Source organism: Sander lucioperca, chromosome 16, assembly GCF_008315115.2.
Source record: "Sander lucioperca isolate FBNREF2018 chromosome 16, SLUC_FBN_1.2, whole genome shotgun sequence".
In the NCBI taxonomy this organism is placed as follows: domain Eukaryota; kingdom Metazoa; phylum Chordata; class Actinopteri; order Perciformes; family Percidae; genus Sander; species Sander lucioperca.
This window is the reverse complement of record NC_050188.1, coordinates 27,901,099-27,925,099: the sequence shown is the minus strand read 5'-3', so window position 1 is coordinate 27,925,099 and position 24,001 is coordinate 27,901,099. Positions and strand designations below refer to the sequence as shown.

Sequence of the window (24,001 nt, the reverse complement as noted above, 5' to 3'; positions counted from 1 at the left end):
GCTCTAATTGTAGGCCGTTATATTGTTGGGTAGTTTAATAAATAATCATCGTATTTTATAAACTACATGTAACTAGTAACTGAATCTGTCAGATGAATGTAGTGGAGTAAAAAGTACAATATTTCTCTCTGAAATGTGTAGAAGTAAAGGTAGCATGAAACGAAAAGACTCAAAGTACAAGTACGTCAAATTTGTTCTTAAGTACAGTACTTCAGTAAATGTCCTTAGTTATATTCCACCACTGGAAGAGTGCTATGAAACTGGTTTGCCGTCCATGGGGAGTGAGTTTTGGAATACCAAAAAGGTTTTTGGCTCCGTGTCAGCATAAATATGAAGAGAGGGCGGGAGAGAGAGAGAGAAAGAGGGCAAGGTCCCTGGGAAGCTATGCAAGGCACCGCAGCACTGAGCAGCAGAGTCCCCAGAGAGCTGTGCTGAGCTTCAGTGTGGGAGGGACACACGCTGCCCCCTGCTGGTGCTTTCTGCTACTGCAGCCGTCCACATAGTGCTACTGTAGGACCTTGGGAAGCCTGAGCCACTGTTGAGACTCATTAGCTGTGGTGGAATGTAACTAAGTACAATTACTCAAGTACAAATGTTGAGGTACTTGTACTTCACTCGAGTCTTTTCTTTTCATGCCGCTTTCTACTTCTACTTCGCTACATTTCAGAGAGAAATATTGTACTTTTTACTCCACTACATTCATCTGACAGCTTTAGTTAGTAGTGGTGACTTTACAAATAAAGATTTTTGCACACAAACATGTAGTTTATAAAATCTGTTGTTTTATTATAAATTAAACCATCCAAATCAACTATTTTGTTAAAAATAGTTTCTATCAGTTAAGAACCATTACTCAAGCCAAGTCTGTCCTTTCAGGATATGGAAAAATTGAATTCATGCCTTCATTACATCGTAGCTGGACTATTGCAATTCCCTTTATTTAGGCCTTGCCCAGTCTTCATTAAGTCAAAATGCAGCTGCAAGGATGTTGACTGGTACTAAAAAATGTGTATATGGACCTAACATATTTCAAAAAATGCAAGTAAAAACGGTTTTGTGTGGCAGGGCACCTTTAAGCTGTGTTTAAATGTGCTCTAGAAATAAACTTTACTTTACTAACTTACTTACTAAACTACCCAGCAATATAACGGCCTACAAGTCCAGCTGACATGGGGATTTTTCTGCATTGAATACTTTTACTTGTAATACTTTGAGTACATTTTGATGATACTTACATAATTTTTACGTAAGTAACATTTTCAATGCAGGACTTTTACTTGTAACAGAGTACTTTTACAGTGTGGGGTTTGTACTTTTACTGAAGTAAAAGATCTGAATACTTCTTCCACCGCTGCAAACTAGCTGTGGACAACCAACAAAAAGCACTAAGAGGAAATCAGGGAGCAAAAAAATATATTGGAATACATCCGTAATTAATCCTGTTAGTCAAATAAATGAAATCCTTAAGCACAAAGAGCATGGAAACGTGGTGAGGATATCAAATAATGTCACATGGGTAGAATAGTGAATAGATTGGTTAATAATTTCATGTCATGTGATGTAATGTTAAGACCAAATAGAAAACTAAGTGAAATGGGTTGGTAAAAGATAAAAAATGACTAAAGTTTTAATTTATTTAATCAATGATTGAAGTTAAAGTGAAAAATAAAGAGCTTTGTGAAATGGTAACGTTCCAATTTCGTGGTGACCACCACGAAATAAAGTAGAAAATCGTTTCCCTGTACACGAATCAATAGATCAAAATAACGTGACCATTTCACGAACTGCTATGAGACCGGGTTGCTATAACTGATGAAACCGATGGCCACAGCTTCAAAAATAAAACCAAGTTGTTATAAATTGTAGTTTTTCTTTAATATCTTATGATTACATTATCAGCTGCATTGCTCAATATCATTTGCTATACTGACGGTTTACTTGCTGTATTCATAATTAGGGCTGGGAGATATGGAGAAAATCAAATATCACGATATCGACCTTGATGTCGATATTGTAGGATTGACATTTGGTGCTTTAACAAAATATTATTTACACAATGAGAATTTTGATAAATAATTATCAGAAATATCGATTTAATGACAAAGTGTGTAAAGGCAAATAATAGCACAGCTAGAACGGTCTGTTGAGTTCAGAAAATGACATCACTTTACTCTAATGCAGCCTTCAAAACCAGGAAAAGACCACACTTAATATATTACGATTTATGATATCCAAAATCTAAGACGATATCTAGTCTCATATCACGATATCGATATAATATCAACATATTGCCCAGCCCTATTCATAATCCCTACAGGGATCACTCATGTTCGTGCCATAATCACTCCACGTTATCGTGTCTGAACTGCTCTGTTTGTCCGTTCTTACAGTGGAAAACGGAGAGCACTGTGACTTTACAATTCTCCGGAACATGCTGATCAGGTGAGCAAAAACACATCATCTCCTCATCCTTACAGGGCAGTCATGCTGGGCTAAGTAAAAAGGTTTAATAATAAATACGTCATGAATCTTTGTCTGAGATGATGTTGATGTACGAGCCAACCCCTCACTAGAATAAGTGTGTTTTCCTTCATTCTTAAAGGGTAATTTTGTGTGGTTTTTTTTCAACATCGACCCTATTTTCCCTTGCAGTGGTGTCTAAGTGACTAATGTGAACAAAAATCTTTGAAATTGGTCCAGGATTGAGCGAGAACGCTGTAAATAGCAGCTTCAAACCGGGCTGCAATGTAACCCTATAGGGCAAATGTGCATCGTCAATTTGGTCCACTAAATGTTCTGTTTTTTGCTGCTGACAGACTCAGATTATTATTCTAAGTGTCTGACAGCATTATGGAAAGGATCCCTACAGAGATAGACCTTTTATTTAAAGAGTAAAATCCTTTTTGTTTGACCAGAAACAGCTCTGAGATCGCTATCGCTAAACCCACCAGACTCCATCAGTACTTTTAGCGTGTATAGAGCCAGCATATTTCCACATGTAAATCGGTAAATTATGTGTTTATTTCAACTAAACCAGAGTGGTGATGTTGGAACAGTGAAAAGGTGAACTAATATGGCTTTTGATAGTTTTATTTAGTTTCTGTCAACTTTGAATGAAGTGTGTTTTATGATGAAAAAATTACTGTTTATTCAAATAGAGTCTGGCAATAGTAATATCGGGGATGTTTTTATGTTAAAAAAAAAATTCTGTGGGAATCCTTTCCATAATGTTGTAAGACACTTAGAATATTAATCTAAATAGTCATTGGCAAAACAAGCACTTTTAGTGGACGTAAATAAAAGTTGTCCAATTGCCCGATAACTTACAATGTAGCTTGGTTCGCCGCTGCCAACTGCAGTGGTCTTACTTCATACTTGACCAATTTCAGAGATTGTTGTTCCCATCAGTCACGTACACACAAAAACATAGGAAAATAGGGTCCATCTTGAAAAAAAAACAACTTTAACCTTTAGGTCAGTAGTCATGGTCAGAGGAGTTCTGCTCAGGACTCAAGCAGAATACTTGTTAATAAAATATATGTACTGTGAGCAAACAAATCCTCTAGTGAGAGTAAATGTGCTAATTTACTTCCCTCTTGCTGTTTCCCAGGACCCACATGCAGGACCTAAAGGATGTGACAAACAACGTTCACTATGAGAATTACCGCAGCAGGAAACTTGCTGCGGTCAACTACAACGGTGTGGACAACAATAAGAACAAGGGACAGCTAACCAAGTAAGTTCATCTGTACACAGCTGTGGTGTTTGTTTTGCTGAAATGCACATTTCAGGGTCTCCGCGGGGTCTTAAAAAGTCTCAAATTTAAAATCCAAATTTTAGGCCTTAAAAAGTCTTAAATTAAATATTGTGTTCTAGGTCCAATATCATTTTAAACCAGACTTTATTGTCCTACCTCCATGTAACGCTGCCTCTAATGCTGGTGTTGTAGTTCTTTCTTTCCCCAGTCCAAATTTCATTCATTTTTTTATGTTATGATATATATTATTTTTTTGGAGGTAAAAATATTTTTAATGAGTCAATTACTGCGTTTACAGTGCCTATTTTGTCATTGCTACAAATTAGATTTGAGTGGTATTTTCAGCCACAAACCATAACATGACATCACCATCTTAAAAAGCTTCTTTTTTTTATCACTCTTGCCAGCACTTAGTTGCAAATGCTAATTTTACATCTGACTTTTGATTTAGAGGCACAGTATGCTAGCAGCATTTAAATCAGTGGGCCCTTTTTTGTAGGGATAAAGGTCTTAAATTTAATTTATAATAGTCTTAAAAATGTCTTAAAAAGTTGACTGACATTAACAGTGTGAACTAATGGGATGATGTTGCTGATTTGGCTGCTGGTTCTATCAGGACGCTCTGAGCAGCTCAGTCACTGTGTAACCACAGAGGAAACTACAGGTCAGAGGTCAAAGTCTGCAGCCACTGACCTGCAGATTAAAATTGGCAAGCTGTCGCTAAAGCAGCTCGAACCTTTAAACCCATTACTGGCCCAAACAAAGCAGCACTAACCCCCGACTCACTGGCCACCAGTATCGGTTGTGTTTAATCTGACAGTACTAACCGCGGCACCGTCTGACTCCTGAACCACCGGCTGCAGCTGTCAGCCATCACCAGCACACTCTCACAGGCTAATGCATGATTTAATGCTAGCACGCTAAGTGTCTGTGCATCTGTTTGTTTTTAGAACTGAGACGGCTGATGGCATGTAAGTGTTACTTCACTTCTTCAAAACCTCTCCAAAGAATTGCATTTCCACTCCTCTCTCTGACCATTTTCATTTCCCCCTGATCTTCTGAATTCTTTTTTTAAAATTTATTTTCACCTACAATGCTTGACATTTATGCATTCATTTAAATGAAGCATTGAAAAATTGGGTTAAATTTAGTGATCCTGTTTGGTCACATCAATTCACACAAGAGACAGTTTTACCATCGATAAAGGTCACACAGCTTATAAGTTTCTCATGGTGACTCTGGTTACGTTAGCATACTGATGTTCAGAAAGTATGATATTTGCTGTGTTCACCAGTAATAGTGTAGCTTTTTAGCTCGCTAACATTTGCTAATAAGAACAGTTTATAGGTTTCCCCAGTGCACATATTTTAATGTTTTTAAGACGTTTTTTTTTTTTTGAAGGTATCGTTACAGCGGGGCGGCTCAGTTGGAAACTTAGACGTAGTCATATTTTCAAATCTCCAGTTAGCTTTTAGCACTGACTTAATGTAGGGCCCTATGGAATCTGTCTTGTAGCTTTTTTTAAATTCTCAATTTCGTGATTCCGTCCATGATTCTGTTGTCACAGAAACTATTGGGCTCTACAATAATGCTGCCATCAGTCTGGGACTGGCCCCAGACGGGCCCTCGTCAAAAAAAAAGAAACTTGCCAGCGCTAAATAACTTTTCTGGGGGAAACTCATCCTTTTGTAGACACACTGACATTGCCATCCCCAAAGCCAAGCTAGCAGCGTAGCTAACAGCTAATAATAACTGGTCTGATAAGGTACATGTGTGCTTCCATTAGCCCTCATCTCTACAGATAATGTGAACAAATCTAGCTAGCTAACCCGCAAACATGCTAATGTAGTCAATAACAATGTAAAAGATGTTTCTACTCGGCTCAATTAACATTGCTCATTAACATATCAGACACATTTTACATTCACAAACAAGATGATATCAGCTGCTGCAGAGCTAAGGACCTCCAATAGGGCTGCTGGAAAGTGTGTTTTTTTTTTTTTCTCCAGCTGGACGAGTAGGTAGCGTGTCAAGACATCATTGTAGCAGGGCGTGGTTAGTTCCATGCTTTATTCCCTTTTATTCCCTGTCCCCTTCCCGCTCCAACCCTCGCTGGAAGCCGTCTGTTACATGGGGCTTCCAGGGAAGGCAAGCTAGTCGGGCCTCTTCTTCTTCCCTGATCCTGCCTCTTCTCCTCTTCATCACTCTGAGGTCACAAAGGCCTTTAGAAGAAATGTCCACCTGGGATGTTACAGATGTGGGACCATTAGGGCTGCATGATATGAGGAAAATATCCAATTGCGATTTTTCTGATTGATATTGCGATTGCGATATGATTCTTGATATTGGAGGGAATGATTATTTTGTATCATTATTTATCATTTTCATTGAAAAATATTCAAATTAAAAATGATTATAGTGTTATTTTTGCAAGGATCTGTACCAAGATTGTTTTTTCTGTAGAATACAATTTGTAGGATGGGACGTCTCTGCAGCACCACAATACTTAATAATTCATAATGGTTTGACACATATTTTGTCTAACAAATAATGCGCCCAGGGTTCAGAATTAGCACCATTTACCAGCCAAATGCTGGTAAAATATAGCCTGGGTAAACCCTGACGGACTTCTGGCAAATTTGAGATTTGCTCTGCAAGTCAGTCTGGCGAAGAGCCCATTCAAACCCATTTCCAATGTCCCCAAAATCGAGGCACCAATCGCAACCGCTGAGGCGGGCTTTACACCAATCACAACCGTTGAGGCGGGCTTTACGCGCCGACAGTAGCGCAGCGACGGCGAGCAGCTTTTTGTTTACATTCAACATGACGGCTACCAAAGAGCAGCGTCACCCGGATCGTCGGTCTGATTGGTTGGACTATCCATTGCGCCCAGAGGCATTTGACCGGCGTCCGTTGGTGACGCCCTTTTGGAAATGAACGGTCAATGAACCTTTCCCAGACCCACTCTCAGTTATACCTGAGAAGGGTCTGGTGTCAACCAGGCTAGGTAAAATATGCAAGTGGCTGGTAGATTTGCTTCACTCACCAGCCAAAAAACCAATGGTAATATATTGAGTGGCTGGTAAGATTTGGACATTCACTAGCCATTTGGCTGGTGGATGAAAAAGACAAATTTTGAACCTTGCGATTTGATAGTGCACTAGTCCGTTTTGCGATTTCGATAAAATTGCGGTTAATTGTGCAGCCCTAGTGAGCATCTACATAGCAGCCAGTGTGTGCTGTCCGTATGAACGCTGGCTTGTGTCTCCAGGAGTCCTCTAGCCCAGATGGACGAGGAGCGGCGGGACCACGTGTCCAAGATGAAGAAGATGGAACAAGAGATGGAACAAGTGTTTGAAATGAAAGTCAAAGAAAAGCTCCAGAAGCTCAGAGACTCTGAGGTTGAGGTAAACTAACGTTTTTTTTTTTTTCTTTATTATGTGTTTGTAGACCTTTTTGAATGGAATTCAATTTCTAGGAAACAACCTGGCCCCTTGGTAACTTCCTGTCTGTTGATATCATTCACATTCACATCAATTCACACAGTAGTCTCGCTTTGCCAGACCTTCCTCCACAGCATTGTAGAGGAGGGTCTGGCTAGTCCACACAGCATTCCTGGATGGGAGAAAAATGTGCTCTGGTTTATTGGCATTTCTTTAAACCAATCACAGTCGTCTTGGGCAGCGCCTCTGCTAAATAGCCTCGTGAAGGAACTTGTTTTGGTGGAACATGTGTACGTTCAAAAGTAGTTTTAGTCGTGCAACAGAAAACTCAGATTGGACAGATAGTCTAGCTAGCTGTCTGGATTTACCCTGCAGAGATCTGAGGAGCAGTTAACCATAGTCCTCACAAATCCACCAGAGGTTAGAACGCCAACACAAAGAAAGAGGAAGGGGACGGACACCCGGCAGAAAAAAATCATAGACATTACATAAAATGGACCAACAGCTCCCGTGTCTCTGGACGGAGACCAGTGAAGGATATTAGAAGCTCTTTTCCTGTGATGGCTGAGCGTTACTGCGCAGCCTCAAACTGAGCTTGAAGACGTAGATGTGACGTGAGCAACCTGTCTGAAAGTTGGAAGTCTTCTGGTAGCTGTGCCAAGAGAAATCTCAATCATTCCCAATCTAGCAGAGACGGAGAGCGTAGGTATATGTAAGGAGATAACATAGACACAGGCTAATTATTGATCACTAAAATGATAGTTAACATTAGTAATTAAACTTAAACAGCTAATGGAAGTCCAAACTGCCTGAGAGCTTCTCCTGTACTATACGGTAATTCCTCTACTATGAGACAGTAAGTCGCGTGGTTATGACCCAATCGTTAGCCTATTTTTATAAAAACGTCTGCTACGGAGCCATAACATGAGGTACAAGGTAATGGAGCCTTTTATACATTGTCGTGTTTCTTTAGAACTAAACAATGGACAAATAGAGTATTTAAATGCTTCAGATGTAAAGTTATTCTCTGTCAAAGTGGCGTCAAAATGAATGGCAGTTAATGGGATTCTAACGGGAGGTGATGGCTTGTTAGCATCAAAATGGCGCCATAGGATCTACGGGTTGTTGACAAACGCTTACCCCCTGGAGAAAAATGAGGGACATCCAGCGGAATATCCGGCGGCACCGGAGCAACCCCATAAATGAGTCGTCGTCGATATAGACTACATACACTGCAACAGGAAATCAACTTGGGGGTTTTTAGAATGTTAATGTTTACAAATGTGTAATGGTCTATAGAGCTCAACAGTGTGGTTCCGGAAGTAAAAATCCCATTCATTTACTCCATAAGGATTCTGATTATCAGCCATAATGTCTAAACCATCCGAGGTAGACTGACCACGAGCTACGAGGTTGTGAAACGAAGGTCTCTGCTCCTGTAGAAGCTAGAAGTCTGTATGAAATCAACCTTGTTTAAGAAAAACATGTTTTATCCGCGATCTTATGGAGAAAAACTACAGTACCCACAATCCTAAGCAAACGGCTAGAGCGAGCTTCTGCCATTGAGGTCTATGATCGTTTATGTACACGGTCTTGTACCTTTGCCTTTTTTGCCGTTTTCAACATGTTTTTTTGCGCCAAATCAAATGTTTTATGGTCACCATTCACCTTGTAGCTGGTTGTCATGGTTCCAGACTTAAATCTCGTTACATAAGCAATTTTCGAAACATCAATGAAACAATTGAACGGGGAAAAACACTTCCGGAACCAGAGCCGTTAAAAAAGTGGGCGGTCACTGTTGAGCTCCATTACTCTGTGCTCCTTTACGAATGCTTGGTTAACCTCCTGACTGTGCGTGCGGTGTCCCTGCAGCTCCAGAGACGACATGAACAGATGAAGAAGAACCTGGAGGCCCAGCACAGAGAACTGGAGGAGAAACGTCGCCATCACGAGGAGGAGAAGGCCAGCTGGGAGGCCCAGCAGAGGATTCTGGAACAGCAGAAACTAGACGCCTCCAGGTAAACACTCCATCACACACCATCATCCAGTAGGGTTTGGGATTATACGGCCTACTGTAGACTCAAGATCAATATATATATATATATATATATATATATATATATATATATATATATATATATATATATATATATATATATATATATATATATATATATACTGACCTTTGGCAATCAAAAAAGCAGACAGATTTAGCAACTGTATAACCTATTTCTCGCTTAAAATGTTTTCAGAAACAGTTTCAGTTTCGGTGAACTATTTTCGTAAAATATGAGATCGTATTCAGAACGAGACGCCATTAGAGTCTGTTTTGAAATTCGGGAGCAGCCAGACCCATGTGACGCGTTCGTCCAATCAGCTGCCATGTGTTGCGTTCCTCACGCTCATCCCACTTGTCGTTTCCAGTAAGTGTTTTAACATAGGTGTATAAAGTGGGCACTACAGCAGTAAGTGGTTAGTGCACATTAACAGTGGACTGACGAACCGTGTGGCGCACACACGCTCCGAACTGAGACAACCGAACCGAACGGTTTGGATGTATTTTCATGAACCGTACCACCCCTAATATATATGCAACACAATGCTCTACATAGCATGTCAGCAAGTTGGATCTACGTAATGCCCAACAAATAACCAGAAATGAACTCTTTCAAAGTAGGGCTGGGCAATATATCCATATTAGATAGATAGAAAGATATACATAAATCCTTATTATTAACTGTTCCCCTAATAGTGCGTTCCATTTACCTCGGAACTCGGAAGCCGAAGCTGGGAATGACGTCACACTCGAGTTGAATGCGTTCCATTTACAAGTCAGATTATTCATTGCGGGGTTAGCTCTATCCAGGTTAGCCATTGTTAGCACTGACAGTTTATAACAACGCATTACGCTGTTTTTTTTTGCATACAAACAGCGTAACAACATTGTCCACAGATGGAAGTTGGATAGCGCTGTGTGTACGACTGATTTAGTGAGACACAAATAACACCGAAGTGCTTATAACTGTATGTTACTACAGCGTAGTAGAGTACAAATGGAACACCCAAGTTGCGAGGCAGCAACACGTCGGCCGTCAGACTTACCAGAGTGTGTTTGGACGAAGGCAGTAGACGGTTCCATGCTTGACTGCTCTTCTGTCCTCATGTCTTCACAGGACCTTGGAGAAGAACAAAAAGAAGAAGATATTTTAATAACTCTGGAGGACCTTTGTGATGTTACAGTGTATTATTTTGCCAACCTATCAGCCCTTGATTGTCAGAGCATCTGTCAATAAACTCCATCCACTGTTTGACCATATTACTGTGTAATAATCAAGTGAAAGCCAGGGGGCAGTATTGTCTGAACTCTGAATTTAACCAATCGTTCTCAGCTCATCCTCATGTTCCTCCTTCAAGAATTGTTATCTCTATATTGATTCCGTGTGCGGTCCAGTTTTGGGTCGCACACAGCTCACAAAAACAAGTATATTCACATAGAACAGAGAGAACTGGTGTTCTTTAATCATGACAAAACAGGAGGGAAAAGTTCAGAGCTCAGTCTTTCTTTCCTCTTTTCTTCTACTTTGGGAATGTTGGATGCTCCACTGCTCTGTGCTGCATTCTTTTAATGCCAAAAAAACCTTTCACTTCCTGCACATTGGCAGTGTGTGTCAGGCTGAAGCTCACCTCAGGCACTGTGTTTTTTAATATATATACTGCATATGTATCTTTCGGTTCACTTATTTAGGCATCACATTTATTCTCCACCCCCCCCCCCCTCCCAAGTGGTATGCTCTCCCATCTCCTGTAATGTAAATTGTATAACCATCAACTGCAGTGTTTAACTTCAACCATGTGTAACATTTTCTTACTTTTTGCTCTCTTTATTTTTCATTTTTTATTGGTCCTGGTATAGAAACTGTGTTCATTTTGTTTCCAGTGTCATAGCCGGTGTTATTATTATTATTTTTTAATTAGCCCTGCTCTTGGAAACCCAACATATAATCCTGACTTCACTCATGCTGAGTGTAACAATGTCAAGAAACTGCTCTTGAAGTGCTTTTACGTGAATTTATTTGAACTTCTTGTGCAGATTCTATTTAAAGAAACAGATTTCCAACAGAGCCAATCTTTCCAGGGGCAGGATGTGGAAAGCTTGTGTTGGATGGCAAAGTTGGAGCTGAGATGCTTCAGCCCCACAGTGGTCAAATGAATAACTGTACCAAGCTGGCTTTCTTTACATCACATTTAGCACTGTTTGTGTACTGCATCTGTATTTTGTAATGTCTTGTTTTTAATGTAAAAAGTCACATAATAAAATTGTGATGGGGGAAAAAAAACCGATGATCTTGGCTAAATGTTTGAAAAATATACAGTACTAGTATGTGGATTCCCAAACATTACACCCTGTAACGACGCATTACGTAATTTAATCCCTGAGCGCACGTCACTAAATATACAGTATTACATATTGCGTACGGGGTTTTAATTACAAAATGTGGCAGATTATATAAAAGCACAAATAGTATATTTTTAAAGTTGCTCCGTGATGTACTCTAATCTCTAATGATGCAATACAAAAAGGACTTGGAGCACTTGCTCACAGCTGGAAATGAAAATAAAGCTAAACGGCACTGGTGGTGAAATAGCTTAAAAACAGAAAAATAACCATTAGTTTTTCTGGAAAAAACATGTTGCTGTCTCTTTAAGTTCAATTGGCAGTGTCATTCTAAAGTCGCAATTTGATTAACCCATGTTGTGTAATTTAGTTTTCGTATAAAACGGTAAAGTCTGTTGGATTCTTGTGCACTAACTGGAACATTGGTTATTAAGTACATAGCACATTCTATATACTGTAGTTGGTATGAAGTATGGCATTGGGATGCACCATGAGAAAATGGATGTCCTTTTAGTCGTATGTAACAAAGGGAGCAGAGCGTTGTTAGCAGCATTTTTTAAATGTTAAAGAAGCTGGAAATGCAACACAGAGACAACTATAAATATGATCATTTGGCATGGCAAAATTGAATTATAAAGGCATTTCTAGGGTTCAAAGTAAAGAGTTTGAGGACTTACTGACGTCTGCGTCCAGAAGGTGGCAGTACGAGACAACACTGAACTGCCTCCTGCTGACAGGTTGCCTTTTGATCAGTCTTATCAATGTCTCTCTGAACTTTAGCCATGGCTCAGCTGTTTGTCTCTTGATGTACTTAAGCCCTAATAGTGCTTAATAAAGAACTCAACGTCCGCTTGTGTTGCTATAACCTTTCACCTACTGAAAAGATCTTTTCTTTCCTACCTCCTGTGTGCTGTCATTCTACATTTAACAGGTCAGATTAGGGTAATTGCTGCCAACTTGGCACTGATGACACTGAACGTTTTAGTGTAAAGTATGTTTGTTTTATTTGGTTATTTTTAATGCTTTTAATTCCTTGGGAATTGAGTTGGAGGGCTTAGTTGTGGAATTCTGAGTCTACCATGGACTCTAAAGGAGGTGCTACCTGTCATTCAGGAGGTCCTAGAGATTGTTGAGCGTATTCCAAGGTTCCTTGGGGGCCCCACTAGAGGATTCTAGAAATATTGAGGGGGTCCTTGTGAGGGTACCTGGATTCTTGAATGAGCTCCTTGAGTTCTTCCAGTGGTCCTTAAAGGGGTTCTTGAAGTAGTTCCTTGGTTCCTTGTGAGGGTCATAGGAGTAACGGGATACTTAAAAGAGTTCCTTGAAATATTATGGGAGTTGTTGGGGCCCCTAATCAGGATCTAGAGGTTCTTAGTGGATTTTAGGCTCTTGAGATACTCCAGGGATTCCAAAAGGAGCTTTCAGAGGTAATTGGTAAGTTGTTCCCAAGGGGTTCTAGGGGATCTTTTGAAGGTCTTGAGGCAACTTAAGATAATTCTAGGGGATCACAAGAGGATTCCAGGTCGACGTGATATGATTTCAGGTTTTTTGACAAGGTTCTTTCTTCTTGGTGTTTATTTATTAAACCCTTGTAGGAGTTCTAGGTGCTTTTAAGGGTGCTCTAGAGGTTTATGTTCTTAAGGGGTGATTCTTGAGGGATTTGGGGTCATTGATGGTTTTCAAGGAGTTATGAAGTGGTTCTTTTGGAAGAGCCAGGCCTCCTGATGGCACGTCTTAAGAACACCTATTACTATCGCTGCTTGTGGACACATGCTCATATTATATCATAAACTAACCTAACCTATTTTGGACCAAACCAAAATAAATGCATTATATCTTCAATGTCACCTTATATTATTGGACACTCCTTGCCGAAACTTATTTCACAGGAATTGTGTTGCTAGGAAACCGTTTGGGCCCAGGTTTACTTCCTGTCCACTGTTAAATTTAGCAAACACTGCAACAGGAGATTAGTGTGGGCCCATTTAGTGAGGTCTTTCCATTGACAGCCAATACAAAGATCAGTTCCACAATACAGTAGCTAATTTATCGACCTATATCATATCCATCAATATGATATGGTCAACAGACTTTTTATTTTATTTTTTTTAAATATTAATAATAAAAGTCTGTAATGTATTGATGTAACCTTTAATTTGTCTTTGCCTCTGGCTTATTTAAACAAAAGCTGCAGCCTTTGGACTCCCAGCTGGAGTGTAACACACACACACACACACACACACACACACACACACACACACACAGCTGTACTGCACTGCAGCATCACGCCACAGCCCTTCATGTTTGACAACTAGTCTGCTTCAGCCTCTCCTCTTGTCGATTGGCCAGCTGTGCCCTCGGGTCTCCCAGGTGAAGACACTTTGAGCCAATTACAGAAGCGAACACTAAAACCCATGTGTCAGCCCATATGACAAGACAGCAACTGGTCACAAATCTACCCTAATTCTGCCTAAAAGGCCCAAAAAGACCTCTATGAGCTGGGTATTGGAAAACCCATCATACCTCCCTTTCCGTTCCACTTTACCTCCACAATTGGTGCCAGATTCCCTCTCATCTGGTGGATCAGAGTCAGTTCATGTTTGGTTAATTGCTGTTCTGACATTGACCTGGTTCACTGAGAGCTGCAGTGTTTCTGGGTTAGCTCCAGCTCTGGGCCAAAATGATAAGACTGTAGGAACTGTGCCGCTGAGGCTCTGTCTGAATATGTTTTAGCCACTTCAGAGAAAGCATGCTATTTAGATAGTAAAGCAACAGCAAGGGGAACAGGAGAATAGCTTGGTAACTAGTGTTTTTGAAGAACAGTGCCAATAGGTTCTTTTAGAGCATTTTGCTCTCATATTAAAACCTATTATACTTGTATGAAAACAATACCTTTGACCATTTTCATGTTACAATACAATTACCTCACTTTCATTGAGATTGTACAGCCTCTCTTCACCACTGAAAATGGAAATACTCACTTAAAGTACTTAATTATACTTACGTACAGTACTTGAATAAATGTACTTGCATTGCAAATGTAGTTGCATTCTACCACTGGGTATGAGTAAAACCATAATAAAAATAAAGATATGGTTCAAGCTCATTTGTTTTTATGATCTCAAACCATACGCATCCATTTATTCTACAGGGAAGTTGTCAGAAGTTGCTCACCATGTTGAGTTCCTTTACTGATAAAACAACAACATACATCGTATGGGGAATACAAACTGAGTGGCCAGTCACTGCACAACACCTGAGCTCTTCTGGCCTCGGTCCATAGACTAACACAAGTCTTCACTTACCAGGTCAAGAACTCAGCCTGCCAAGAACCACAAGATTAGTAATATTACACAACAGGCATGGGAAGATACCATCAGAGAACATGAACCCTAAGCCACCATCATATTTTTCAAATTCATATCACTGTGAAATCTAAATCCTCATAACTGATTTGGATGTGGATCAGACTCCGGAGTTCCATTTGCCCTTTTTAGAGATTTTGACGCTCTACCTCCTGAGCCACTGCCGCTCAGGAGGTAGAGCATCAGCATCTTAGCTGTCCGTTAATCACAAGGCTGGCAGTTTGGATCCCTGGCTCCTCCTGTCCGCATGTCAAGACACTGAACCCCAAGTTGCTCCAGATGGGCAAGCAAATGCCTTGCATGGTCACTCCTCCGCCATCTGTGTTTGAATGGGTGAATAAGAGGCAAACTTGTCCAATAAGGTAGACCAGTGCTATATAAAGCTGACCATTAACCATTTACCATTCCGTTTGGAGTCCTTTCTTGGGTTGTTTCATTGGATCATATTTGTGCTTGAGATTTTCTGTTGTATCCATGTTTCATAAGAGCTGAGGTCAAGCAGAGGTGGCAATGTCCAGTATTTATGCAATGGGGCATCCTGGCTGTAAATAGAACTGTAATGTGAACAGCGGCTTATCCTTTCACTACTAGAGGATCCTGACATACAGCTGACTGCACAACACTCTGTCAAGGCTAGACATCCATGTCACTGGTTACTAATTGCACATTACACTCATTTGTCAAAGTAAACAGAGTGCCATGTGACAGAATTTGCATTTGTAAGATATGATTTTTCATGGCTGTGTGGAGAAGAAAGCATGCTGACCATAGTCCAAATAATGAGCCCACATGCTTTCGTTGTGGGAAAACTATGCAATTAAACAGTTGTCAAATTTAACTATCAGTAGTCCTCATTTTGGTTTGGACTCCCTGGAACCATCTCAAGAACCGCTGCAACCTTACCAAGGGCCCAAGACCCCTTAAGACTCCTATAAAACATTGTACAACCCTAGCGCCAAACCACTTCATAACCACAGGAAGCACCTCAAGGATCCCTGAAGCATCCCCTATAATCTGCTTGAAATCTTTAGAAGAACTTATGAACTCCTTCAGGAATTCTGGTTACCCCTGTGGTCTTCACAAGGAACCCTTTCAGAACCTGTGGAATCCTCTCTTGGGCTATAAATTACTCTTTAAGCCGCCTATACATGATCAGTGACAAAACCGCTGGCTGGGCCATTGTTTTCCTAAAGGGAAAGCGGTGGAGACAACTCAGAGGAAGCGCTGCCATTGGCGTGGCACACTGCTCGAAATTGCTACTGAACGTTGCGTTCAAAGTTCAAATGATTTCAACTTTGGGGCGCCTGCTTGGCTCACCTGGTTGAGCGTGCGCCCCATGTACAGAGGCTCAGTCCTTGTCGCAGCGGGTTCGGCCCTTTGCTGCATGTCATTCCCCCTCTCTCTCTCCCACTTTCCTGTCTTAATCTGTCCTGTCAATAAAGGCAATAAAAAAGCCACAAAAACTATCTTAAAGAAAAAAAAAAAAAGATTTAAACTTTGACGTCGTTGCGCTGACCTTTCGAAACGCAACTAATAAGATAAAGAGGTAGACAGAAGCGATGATGAATGAAGTGTCTGCCCTTGGCTCTGTGCCCTACCTCGCGGTTTTTACGTTGGCGACTTAAGAATGCCTAAAGCCCTCAAGAACCCATAGAACAACTCAAAAACCTCTGGAGCTCCATCTAGATCTCAGGGAGTTCCTTCAGGTAATCCCCCTGTTACCATTTGATCTTTACAAGACGCCTGGAGCCCCCTCAAGAAGAATTCCTAAAACATCTTTTAAATTCCCTCCCAAAAGCCCTCGAGAGCCCTTAGAACTCAAGAACCTACTGTAGGGAGCTCCATATAAGATCCCACAGGACTCCCATTAACAATCCCACACATAGAACCTGTTCAGATACTGGTGCTCCCCTTTTAAGAACCCAAGGAACTCTTTAAATCTTATTGCAGGAACTACAAGATGGATCCCTGAAACCCTCTAAAGAACCATTGGAACCCACCCCATCAACTTACGGTGGTCTCTAAATCCCCCTTTGAAAATTGCTGGTGTGGCATATTTACAAAAACTATACATACTTTTAGCACTGAAATCAACATTGGTGTACATATGAATTAGTCCCAGATAGCTGCATATATATCTGTCCCTTTATGACCATGTTTCTTATTTCCATTTGGAATACATTTAAGGCCATTGGATTTGTGAATCCTTCTGTCTATGAATTAGGTGTTTTTCTATAGAATAGATAAAGCATAAGCTCAATGGATAATGGCATGCTTTGTTGATAAAGAATAGAACCAAAGCATGTGTCAGATCTGAAATTCTAATGCTTTGCTAATTCAATCAGGCAGGATCAGAGCAGAGGGAGCCGGAGTGATAATTACATCCTTCCATTGATGGAGGCCACAGTCAAACACTGAACGCTTTGACCGCTTGCTGCAGTTCAACATTTCAGGGTTGCATTCCCGTAAGATTTTGATTTTAAAACATCTCTATTTTTTATTAGACAACATTATTTTAAGTGTATAATAACCCAAGAACCCAATGAAATCATATAACACCCACCACATATTGGCAGGAATTCCCTTCTGACTAACCTCTACCAAAATCATGATTTTAACTAGCAGAATCATGTGTGTGTGTGTGACTCATGGATGTATTATTAGGGGTTACTGGGGAAACGGCGTGTTACAGCTCGTATGTCAGTCCTACTTCCTTTAAAATTGAAAGCTTCCTGTAATGCAGTTCAGAACATGTAAGCTTTAGTGTGAAAGGTATCTACAAATACTGATAAAGTAAACATAAAATAATGTTAATTTTATACAATATATCTTATTTTTTTAAATGCAGATGAAAAATATTTTAAAACCTGCTTTTTGTTGCAACATTAGAAGACCAGACATCAATTTTTGAAGGATCAATTATTAACCAAAAAAAAAAGATAAACAAATCTCAATGTGAATCTAGCCTTTATGAAAATGTACATGTAGGATATGTAATAAGCTCCTCTTCCCCAGCAGCAGAAAACATTAGGCTGTCATGCCTGGAGCCGCGCCTCCTGCTGCTGCTGCTGGAGGAGGAAGAGATAATACACACAGACAGAACAGGAAAGGGTTTGGCTTCAAAATAAAAGCCGGATTAACACACGATTCTTTTTTTGTATTTAGCTGTGGGCACCACAAAATTACAATATACATTTTTATGGATAGATCACATAAACGTAAATTTATTTTTTAAAGACTGGTTTTCTATTTTGGGGCCCCAGATGGGACATGGGAAATGAATAAATATCCTACATATAGAAAAAAATGTGCATGATGAGTTGAAAATTAAGTAATTAATTTAAATGCAGCTGAAAATAATAAATACATTAATACATAACTCATGTATTGTAGAAATAGCCTAGACTAAATGTGTTCAAATAATGTGGAAGTATAGGTGGAAATAAAAATCATAGTGTAGAAATAAAGGAAAATATGGCATTGTAGAGAAAATGATTGTGGTAATAAATAGGCCTAAATGTGGAGATAAATATAAAAATACAGAAATACATAATATTCTTTATTAATTCTCCATAGGCTATATTTGTTCTTTATTGGCATCATTTAAATTGTAGGGTATTTATTTGGAATTAATATGCACATTTATTTATTAATTTATATATAGGCAGGCTATATGCCTATTTATTTATGTTCTGTGTCCTTATTTGAGGAGACTAAACCTGTAGTGAAGTGTGCACGTTTCAATATTTAAACTGGCTTGCGTGCTTCACCTTCTTAATGATGCTACTTTTATTTTGAAAACTGATACCAAGTGTTCCGGTATTTTCATGTCTGAACCTGTGTGACTTGCCGCACGTTGGGCGCAATGGTTGGTATTGATGTGAGCGCCGCCGCTGACGTCTCCCTGTCAGATAAGTGTGTGTGGAGGCCGACCTGTGGTCAGTCACACAGCGGACTGTCGGAGGGCAAAGTTTACCGAGAGCTGTCTGTATATCCAGCTCTTATCGTCTCCCGCACAAGGCAGGCTTGCTGCACGAGCAGCAGTGAGACACCGAACCGGCGTTTGGGAAAGCTAGGCTACATGAAGCATGTAACGTTAACTTAGCCCGGACTGAGGACTGTTTTAACGTTAAGGTGCGTATGCTAGGCTTTAGTTTTAACGAGCCAGTTTGTGAGTAAAGGAAGAATATCTGTGTGTACACCTCAGTGACTGTCACCTCTCTGGTCCCCTTCATGGTTGTGTTACAGCTTGTTCTCTCTATGCCGTGCCGCTCTGTCCGCTCCCGTCCGCTGCACTGATCCTAGCCCCGCGGTGACCTGCTGCCGGAGCCATGGGTGGGAGTCTGGGCTGCCACCGCTCCATCCCCAGGGACCCCACAGACTTCAGCTGCGGCAAGCGCAAATTCAGCGCCGCGTGTAACTTTGGCCACATCCTGGTGAACCAGGAGCGACTGAACATCAACACAGCCACGGAGGAGGAACTCATGACTCTACCGGGAGTCAACCGCGCTGTTGCACAGAATATTGTGGAGTACCGGGACTGTATCGGAGGGTTTAAAAAGGTGGAAGACCTGGCTCTGGTGAGCGGGATTGGGGCCACCAAACTGGAGGTGATCAAACTGGAAATATGCGTCTCCAGCAGGACCAGTTCGTCACAGCACTCCCCGTCCTCCCTGCGCAAAGACCTGGATCACCAGTCCTGCACCGGGATGAACATTAACACCGCCACCCCGGCGCAGCTCATGAGCATCCGAGGCATCACGGAGAAAATAGCCAAGAACATTGTTGCCTACCGGGCCGAACACGGCCCGTTCAGAAGTATCGAAGACCTGGTGAGGGTCAACCACATCAACAGCTCCCTGCTGGACAAAATCCGCTTCCAGGTGTTCGTGGAGCGCTCCAGGGCGCCGTCCACCAACACTAATGCAGGGCTGACCTGCACCACCAAGTCCCACCCCAGCCCGACTTCATTCAGTCTCCGGAGCGACGACTTGGACCTACCGCCCGGAGGACCGACCCAGATCCTCTCTGTGCGGCCCAACGTGGAGCCCCCGTCCGGCCTACGGGACGGGAAGCCCGTGGTGCGTGTGGCTACCTGGAGCCTGCAGGGGTGCTCCTGCGATAAGGCCAATAACCCGGGAGTCAAAGAGGTGGTGTGCATGACCCTGCTGGAAAATGAGTGAGTTAAACATTCAGAACTTCCTTTACTAAGTCATGACATCTAAAGTGTGATTGGTACACACATTATCATGATTGATGTCAAAAGTGAGGCCAAGATTAATCCTTTTATATTGAGGTAGGAGTGCAGATTAGGGAATACTCAAAAGGCTTTAAAAGCCATTAAAAACTAATAATAATAATAAAAAAAAATCTCTATAGTTGAACAAAGTATTAAACAAACTTAGATATTGCATTACAAATAATGCTATTTTTTTTTAGAGACGCAGTGCAGGTGCCTGGATGGCATAGTGGTTGAACGCGAGCCCATATACATGTATAAATGTCAAAATATAATCAAAAATAATTTAAAGAAAAGATATACAGGGATGTTTTGGAGGCGTTCCTCGTGATACATCTTATAAGGAACTGAGAAGACTTTAAGCTCTACCAAAAACATGTGCTTTCCGTCTTTAATCTGGGGCCATCGGGGCCATTCTAGGCACAGATGCCTAATGCCAGCGCACTCGGGATGTTTATAATAAACTCACTCCAAAATTCCTGACTTTTGTTGTGGTGACCCACAACAACTAATTGTTCACAAAGAATTATGCAAACCATAATAGGCGTCCAAAAACACATTTTTACCCAGGGACTAACAGGTTTATTAATTTTTTTTTTTTTTTTACCTTGCAGCATATTATTAAAACTTTATGTTTTAAAGCTTGAAATGGAAGGTTAATTAAATAACATTGTACAAATATGTAGAAACCAGTTAGGGGTGTGCAAAAAATCGATTTACATTCGTATGGTGATTCAAGCTCAAAATCGATTTATAGAATTCCAGAATTTTTTTTTTTTTAATTGTATGTCTACTGCAATCACATGGGAAAATTAACTACATTTACATACTGTGAATCGTTTTTTGAATCGAGAATAGATTTTGAATCAAATTGTGACATTTTCTGAATCGTGCTCCCCTACCAGTTATAATTAGATTATTAGAAAACATGCAAATATTACAAAAAAAACACACACAAATGATTAGCCTACATATCACTAATAGTATACCTAATTTTAATGTAAAAAGGGGCAACTGGGATTAGTATTTCCCATCAACATGACAAGAATTGATTGATTGATTGATTGATTGATTGATTGATTAAGTTTATTATGAACATGTTAAAAAAAAATAAAAAGATAAATAAGAATATATACATTTCAGTACAAGCGAGAAAACCAACACAAACAAAATACTCAGCAAACATATCTTTCAAGATTATTGTAAATGATTCAAATAAGGATTTCAATCTTCAAAAAGGAGTAGGAAGAAGTTAAAAATAAACTTTTCTGGCCCTACCCCCTTTTTCTACTTTTCTACTTTAGTTATATACAAACAATTTAATGATTCTCTTATTTATACATGTATACTTACACATACATGCATATACCTACTTACAGGCACATATACACATGCATACACACATACATATACACATTCTTTTTTATTTTACAGCTATTCATCTGTCAGTTATATCAAACCAAATAATAACCCATCCAAACTAGCCATAATATATAACCCCAAGAACAATACAGTCAGTACACAACACAATCGCATTGAGTCCTTCTCGTACCCATTCAATATATTCATTTTAGGAAGTGTATAAAGCCAGTAGGCTATAACTTAGTCAAATACACACAAAGCAATAAAAGGTGGCACGTGAATATAATAGAACAGAGCGCCACAATCTTTTATTTTTGTGCAGACAGCAGGAAAACGGGCCTCTGTGAATCCAGGTTAATCAGTGTTCCAGCGTCCCGTTCCCCAGTCAACAAATAACGAGATAAATTAGACTGGCTTCTACGTGTGCTTTGCGTGATAACCAGCTGCTCGGCTCACCTCGTCTAAAAGCTCTATTAGCTCAGGCCTGAGATTGCTCAGCATGATATGACATACAGGATATTTACTCTGCTCTGCTCACATGACTGCTCACATCAATCATTGTTTGTCTGTAATACAGTCATCGTGAGGAGGCTGTGACCAGACTTTCTCATTCCCTCTGTCAGTTTGCCAATTTAAAGGACAATTCCGGCGTAAAATGAACCTAGGGGTTAATAACATATGTGTACCGAGTCGACCGTTCTCTGGGATCTGTTTTCATGCTAATCAAATGCGTCTCTAGCTTTTAACAAGCTACCACAAAACAGGTGGTTAGCCGCTAACGCTAGCTATTTTTCTACCACTAACAAGGCTCAAAATATCACCACACTTCAACGGTAGCATAATGAGGGTCCCTACATGTAAACCGAAGCATTGAGAACTTTCTAAGTGTACAGACAGTTTATTAAAAAGATAGATTATAAAGACTGTAGCGTTTATGTTTACATTTGGCCGCCATTTTGGAAAACAGTCATGAGCAGTCGAACCACGAACGCTGTGCAACCAGTAACCAGGAACATAGCTCAAACACGGCGCTACTGTCGCTGACATCATCGGCTGACACAGAGTACCCGTCCGATACCCAAAGCCCAGGTATCTGCATCGGAACTGAAAAAGATGGATTGGTGCCAAACCAAATTCTATTTGAAAATCGGTCGTTTTAATGTTACTTTGCTTAAAAGAAAACAAACGTACATACTTCATGATTTAAGACATTTGTCGAATCATCTGCCTCTGTTTATCAGTTCACCATCAATTCATGTCTTAAGACACCAAGTAGACCTTATTGGGATTTCAGTTTTTATACCTGTTTTTTATACAATCCTGACAAAATGAACTGCCAGGGACTGTAGAAATCAGGGCCAAAGAATTTAGGATTCTGCAACAGGTTTTTAAATCACCAACTAGCATCAAGTAAGCTAGGTAGCTACAAGCAGGGCCGGGGCTCAGCCTTCAACAACGTGTTCCCTTTTCTCAGTCTTAATAATTCAAACAATGACTAAAACACATTTTCTTCGTAGCTGTAGAGAACATAGTCCTAAAATGAGGCGATAAGAACTTGCGAACAGCCGAACTTTCACAGGGTTTCCTTTTTTTCTGTCAGTGGGTTTCATTAAAAGCTACCTAGTGGATCAGCGACCTCAGTAATGCACCTTAACGCTAGTTGCCAACCGCCATAAAACGGAAAAAAGAAGAGGTGACCTCAGTGCACTTGTCAGTCAGGCAGACAGACAGCACAGATGGCAGAGAGTGAGAGGTGGATGGTAGGATAGGGAGAAAAATAGGTCAGAAACTTTGTATTATTATCCTCTCCTTTAGTGGTAGGTAACAACACCATTCCTATATTTGATACAGATACACAGGAGAGTGCACTTACAGAAAGATGTTTATTATCAGCTGTAGTTTTGCACACAACAGCAGTATCTAGAATGACTTTGATTAGCGTTTGAATTTTTGTCTACTCAGCGGTTGGTTGCTTAGTTGCAGAAAATACTAAAGAGGAATAACAACAATGCAAAAAGTAAGACCAAAAATGTATTTCTTTGACCAACGACGAGGTGGAACTGTAACTGAAAGTAACACATGAGTATAAAGCGGTGGGGAACATAGATTGGGAGTTGTTGAAAAGCAAATAAAGTGACATATTAGAGCGGGAATATTATCCATCGCTGGAAGAAGTCAAGGCAATGGGAAAGGAGTTGTTTTCTTCCGGTACAGGGTCACGTGATAGGGGCGTGACGAATGGGGGACTGACACGTCGTGACTAATAAGATGCAATCAGGGAGCGAACATGGCTTTCTGCGCCATTGTTTTTAAAAGTCTCTGTTTTCACCCGTCCAGACAGGAGAAGTTTTCAAACTAAAATGGGGTCAGCAGCGTTTTTCAAAATTCTCCGTTTTAGGGGTTCTAAAACGCAGGTTTTAAAACGTATTAGTGTGGATG

General features: G+C 40.4%; 2 protein-coding genes across 4 annotated transcripts in view; both read left to right on the top strand.

The window, feature by feature from the left end:
* The window catches only part of sept7a (septin 7a), a 55,325-nt gene extending 43,796 nt beyond the window's left edge, over nucleotides 1–11,529 (top strand). Inside the window, exons 10-15 of one of the 3 annotated variants that reach the window (XM_031279317.2) lie at nucleotides 2,391–2,442; nucleotides 3,611–3,736; nucleotides 4,708–4,728; nucleotides 7,029–7,164; nucleotides 9,073–9,218; nucleotides 10,374–11,529. In XM_031279317.2, coding sequence (XP_031135177.1) covers nucleotides 2,391–2,442; nucleotides 3,611–3,736; nucleotides 4,708–4,728; nucleotides 7,029–7,164; nucleotides 9,073–9,218; nucleotides 10,374–10,410 — 518 coding nt within the window. In that variant the 3' untranslated portion in view covers nucleotides 10,411–11,529. Of the gene's footprint in view, nucleotides 1–2,390; nucleotides 2,443–3,610; nucleotides 3,737–4,707; nucleotides 4,729–7,028; nucleotides 7,165–9,072; nucleotides 9,223–10,373 lie in introns of those variants that run through there. The other 2 variants (XM_031279318.2, XM_031279319.2) reach the window with 2 other exon arrangements.
* A 7,290-nt stretch (nucleotides 11,530–18,819) lies between these two features.
* The window catches only part of eepd1 (endonuclease/exonuclease/phosphatase family domain containing 1), a 37,555-nt gene continuing 32,373 nt past the window's right edge, over nucleotides 18,820–24,001 (top strand). Inside the window, exons 1-2 of the mRNA XM_031279311.1 lie at nucleotides 18,820–19,095; nucleotides 19,210–20,140. Of these exons, the coding sequence (XP_031135171.1) occupies nucleotides 19,293–20,140 (848 nt within the window). The 5' untranslated portion in view covers nucleotides 18,820–19,095; nucleotides 19,210–19,292. The remainder of the gene's footprint in view (nucleotides 19,096–19,209; nucleotides 20,141–24,001) is intronic.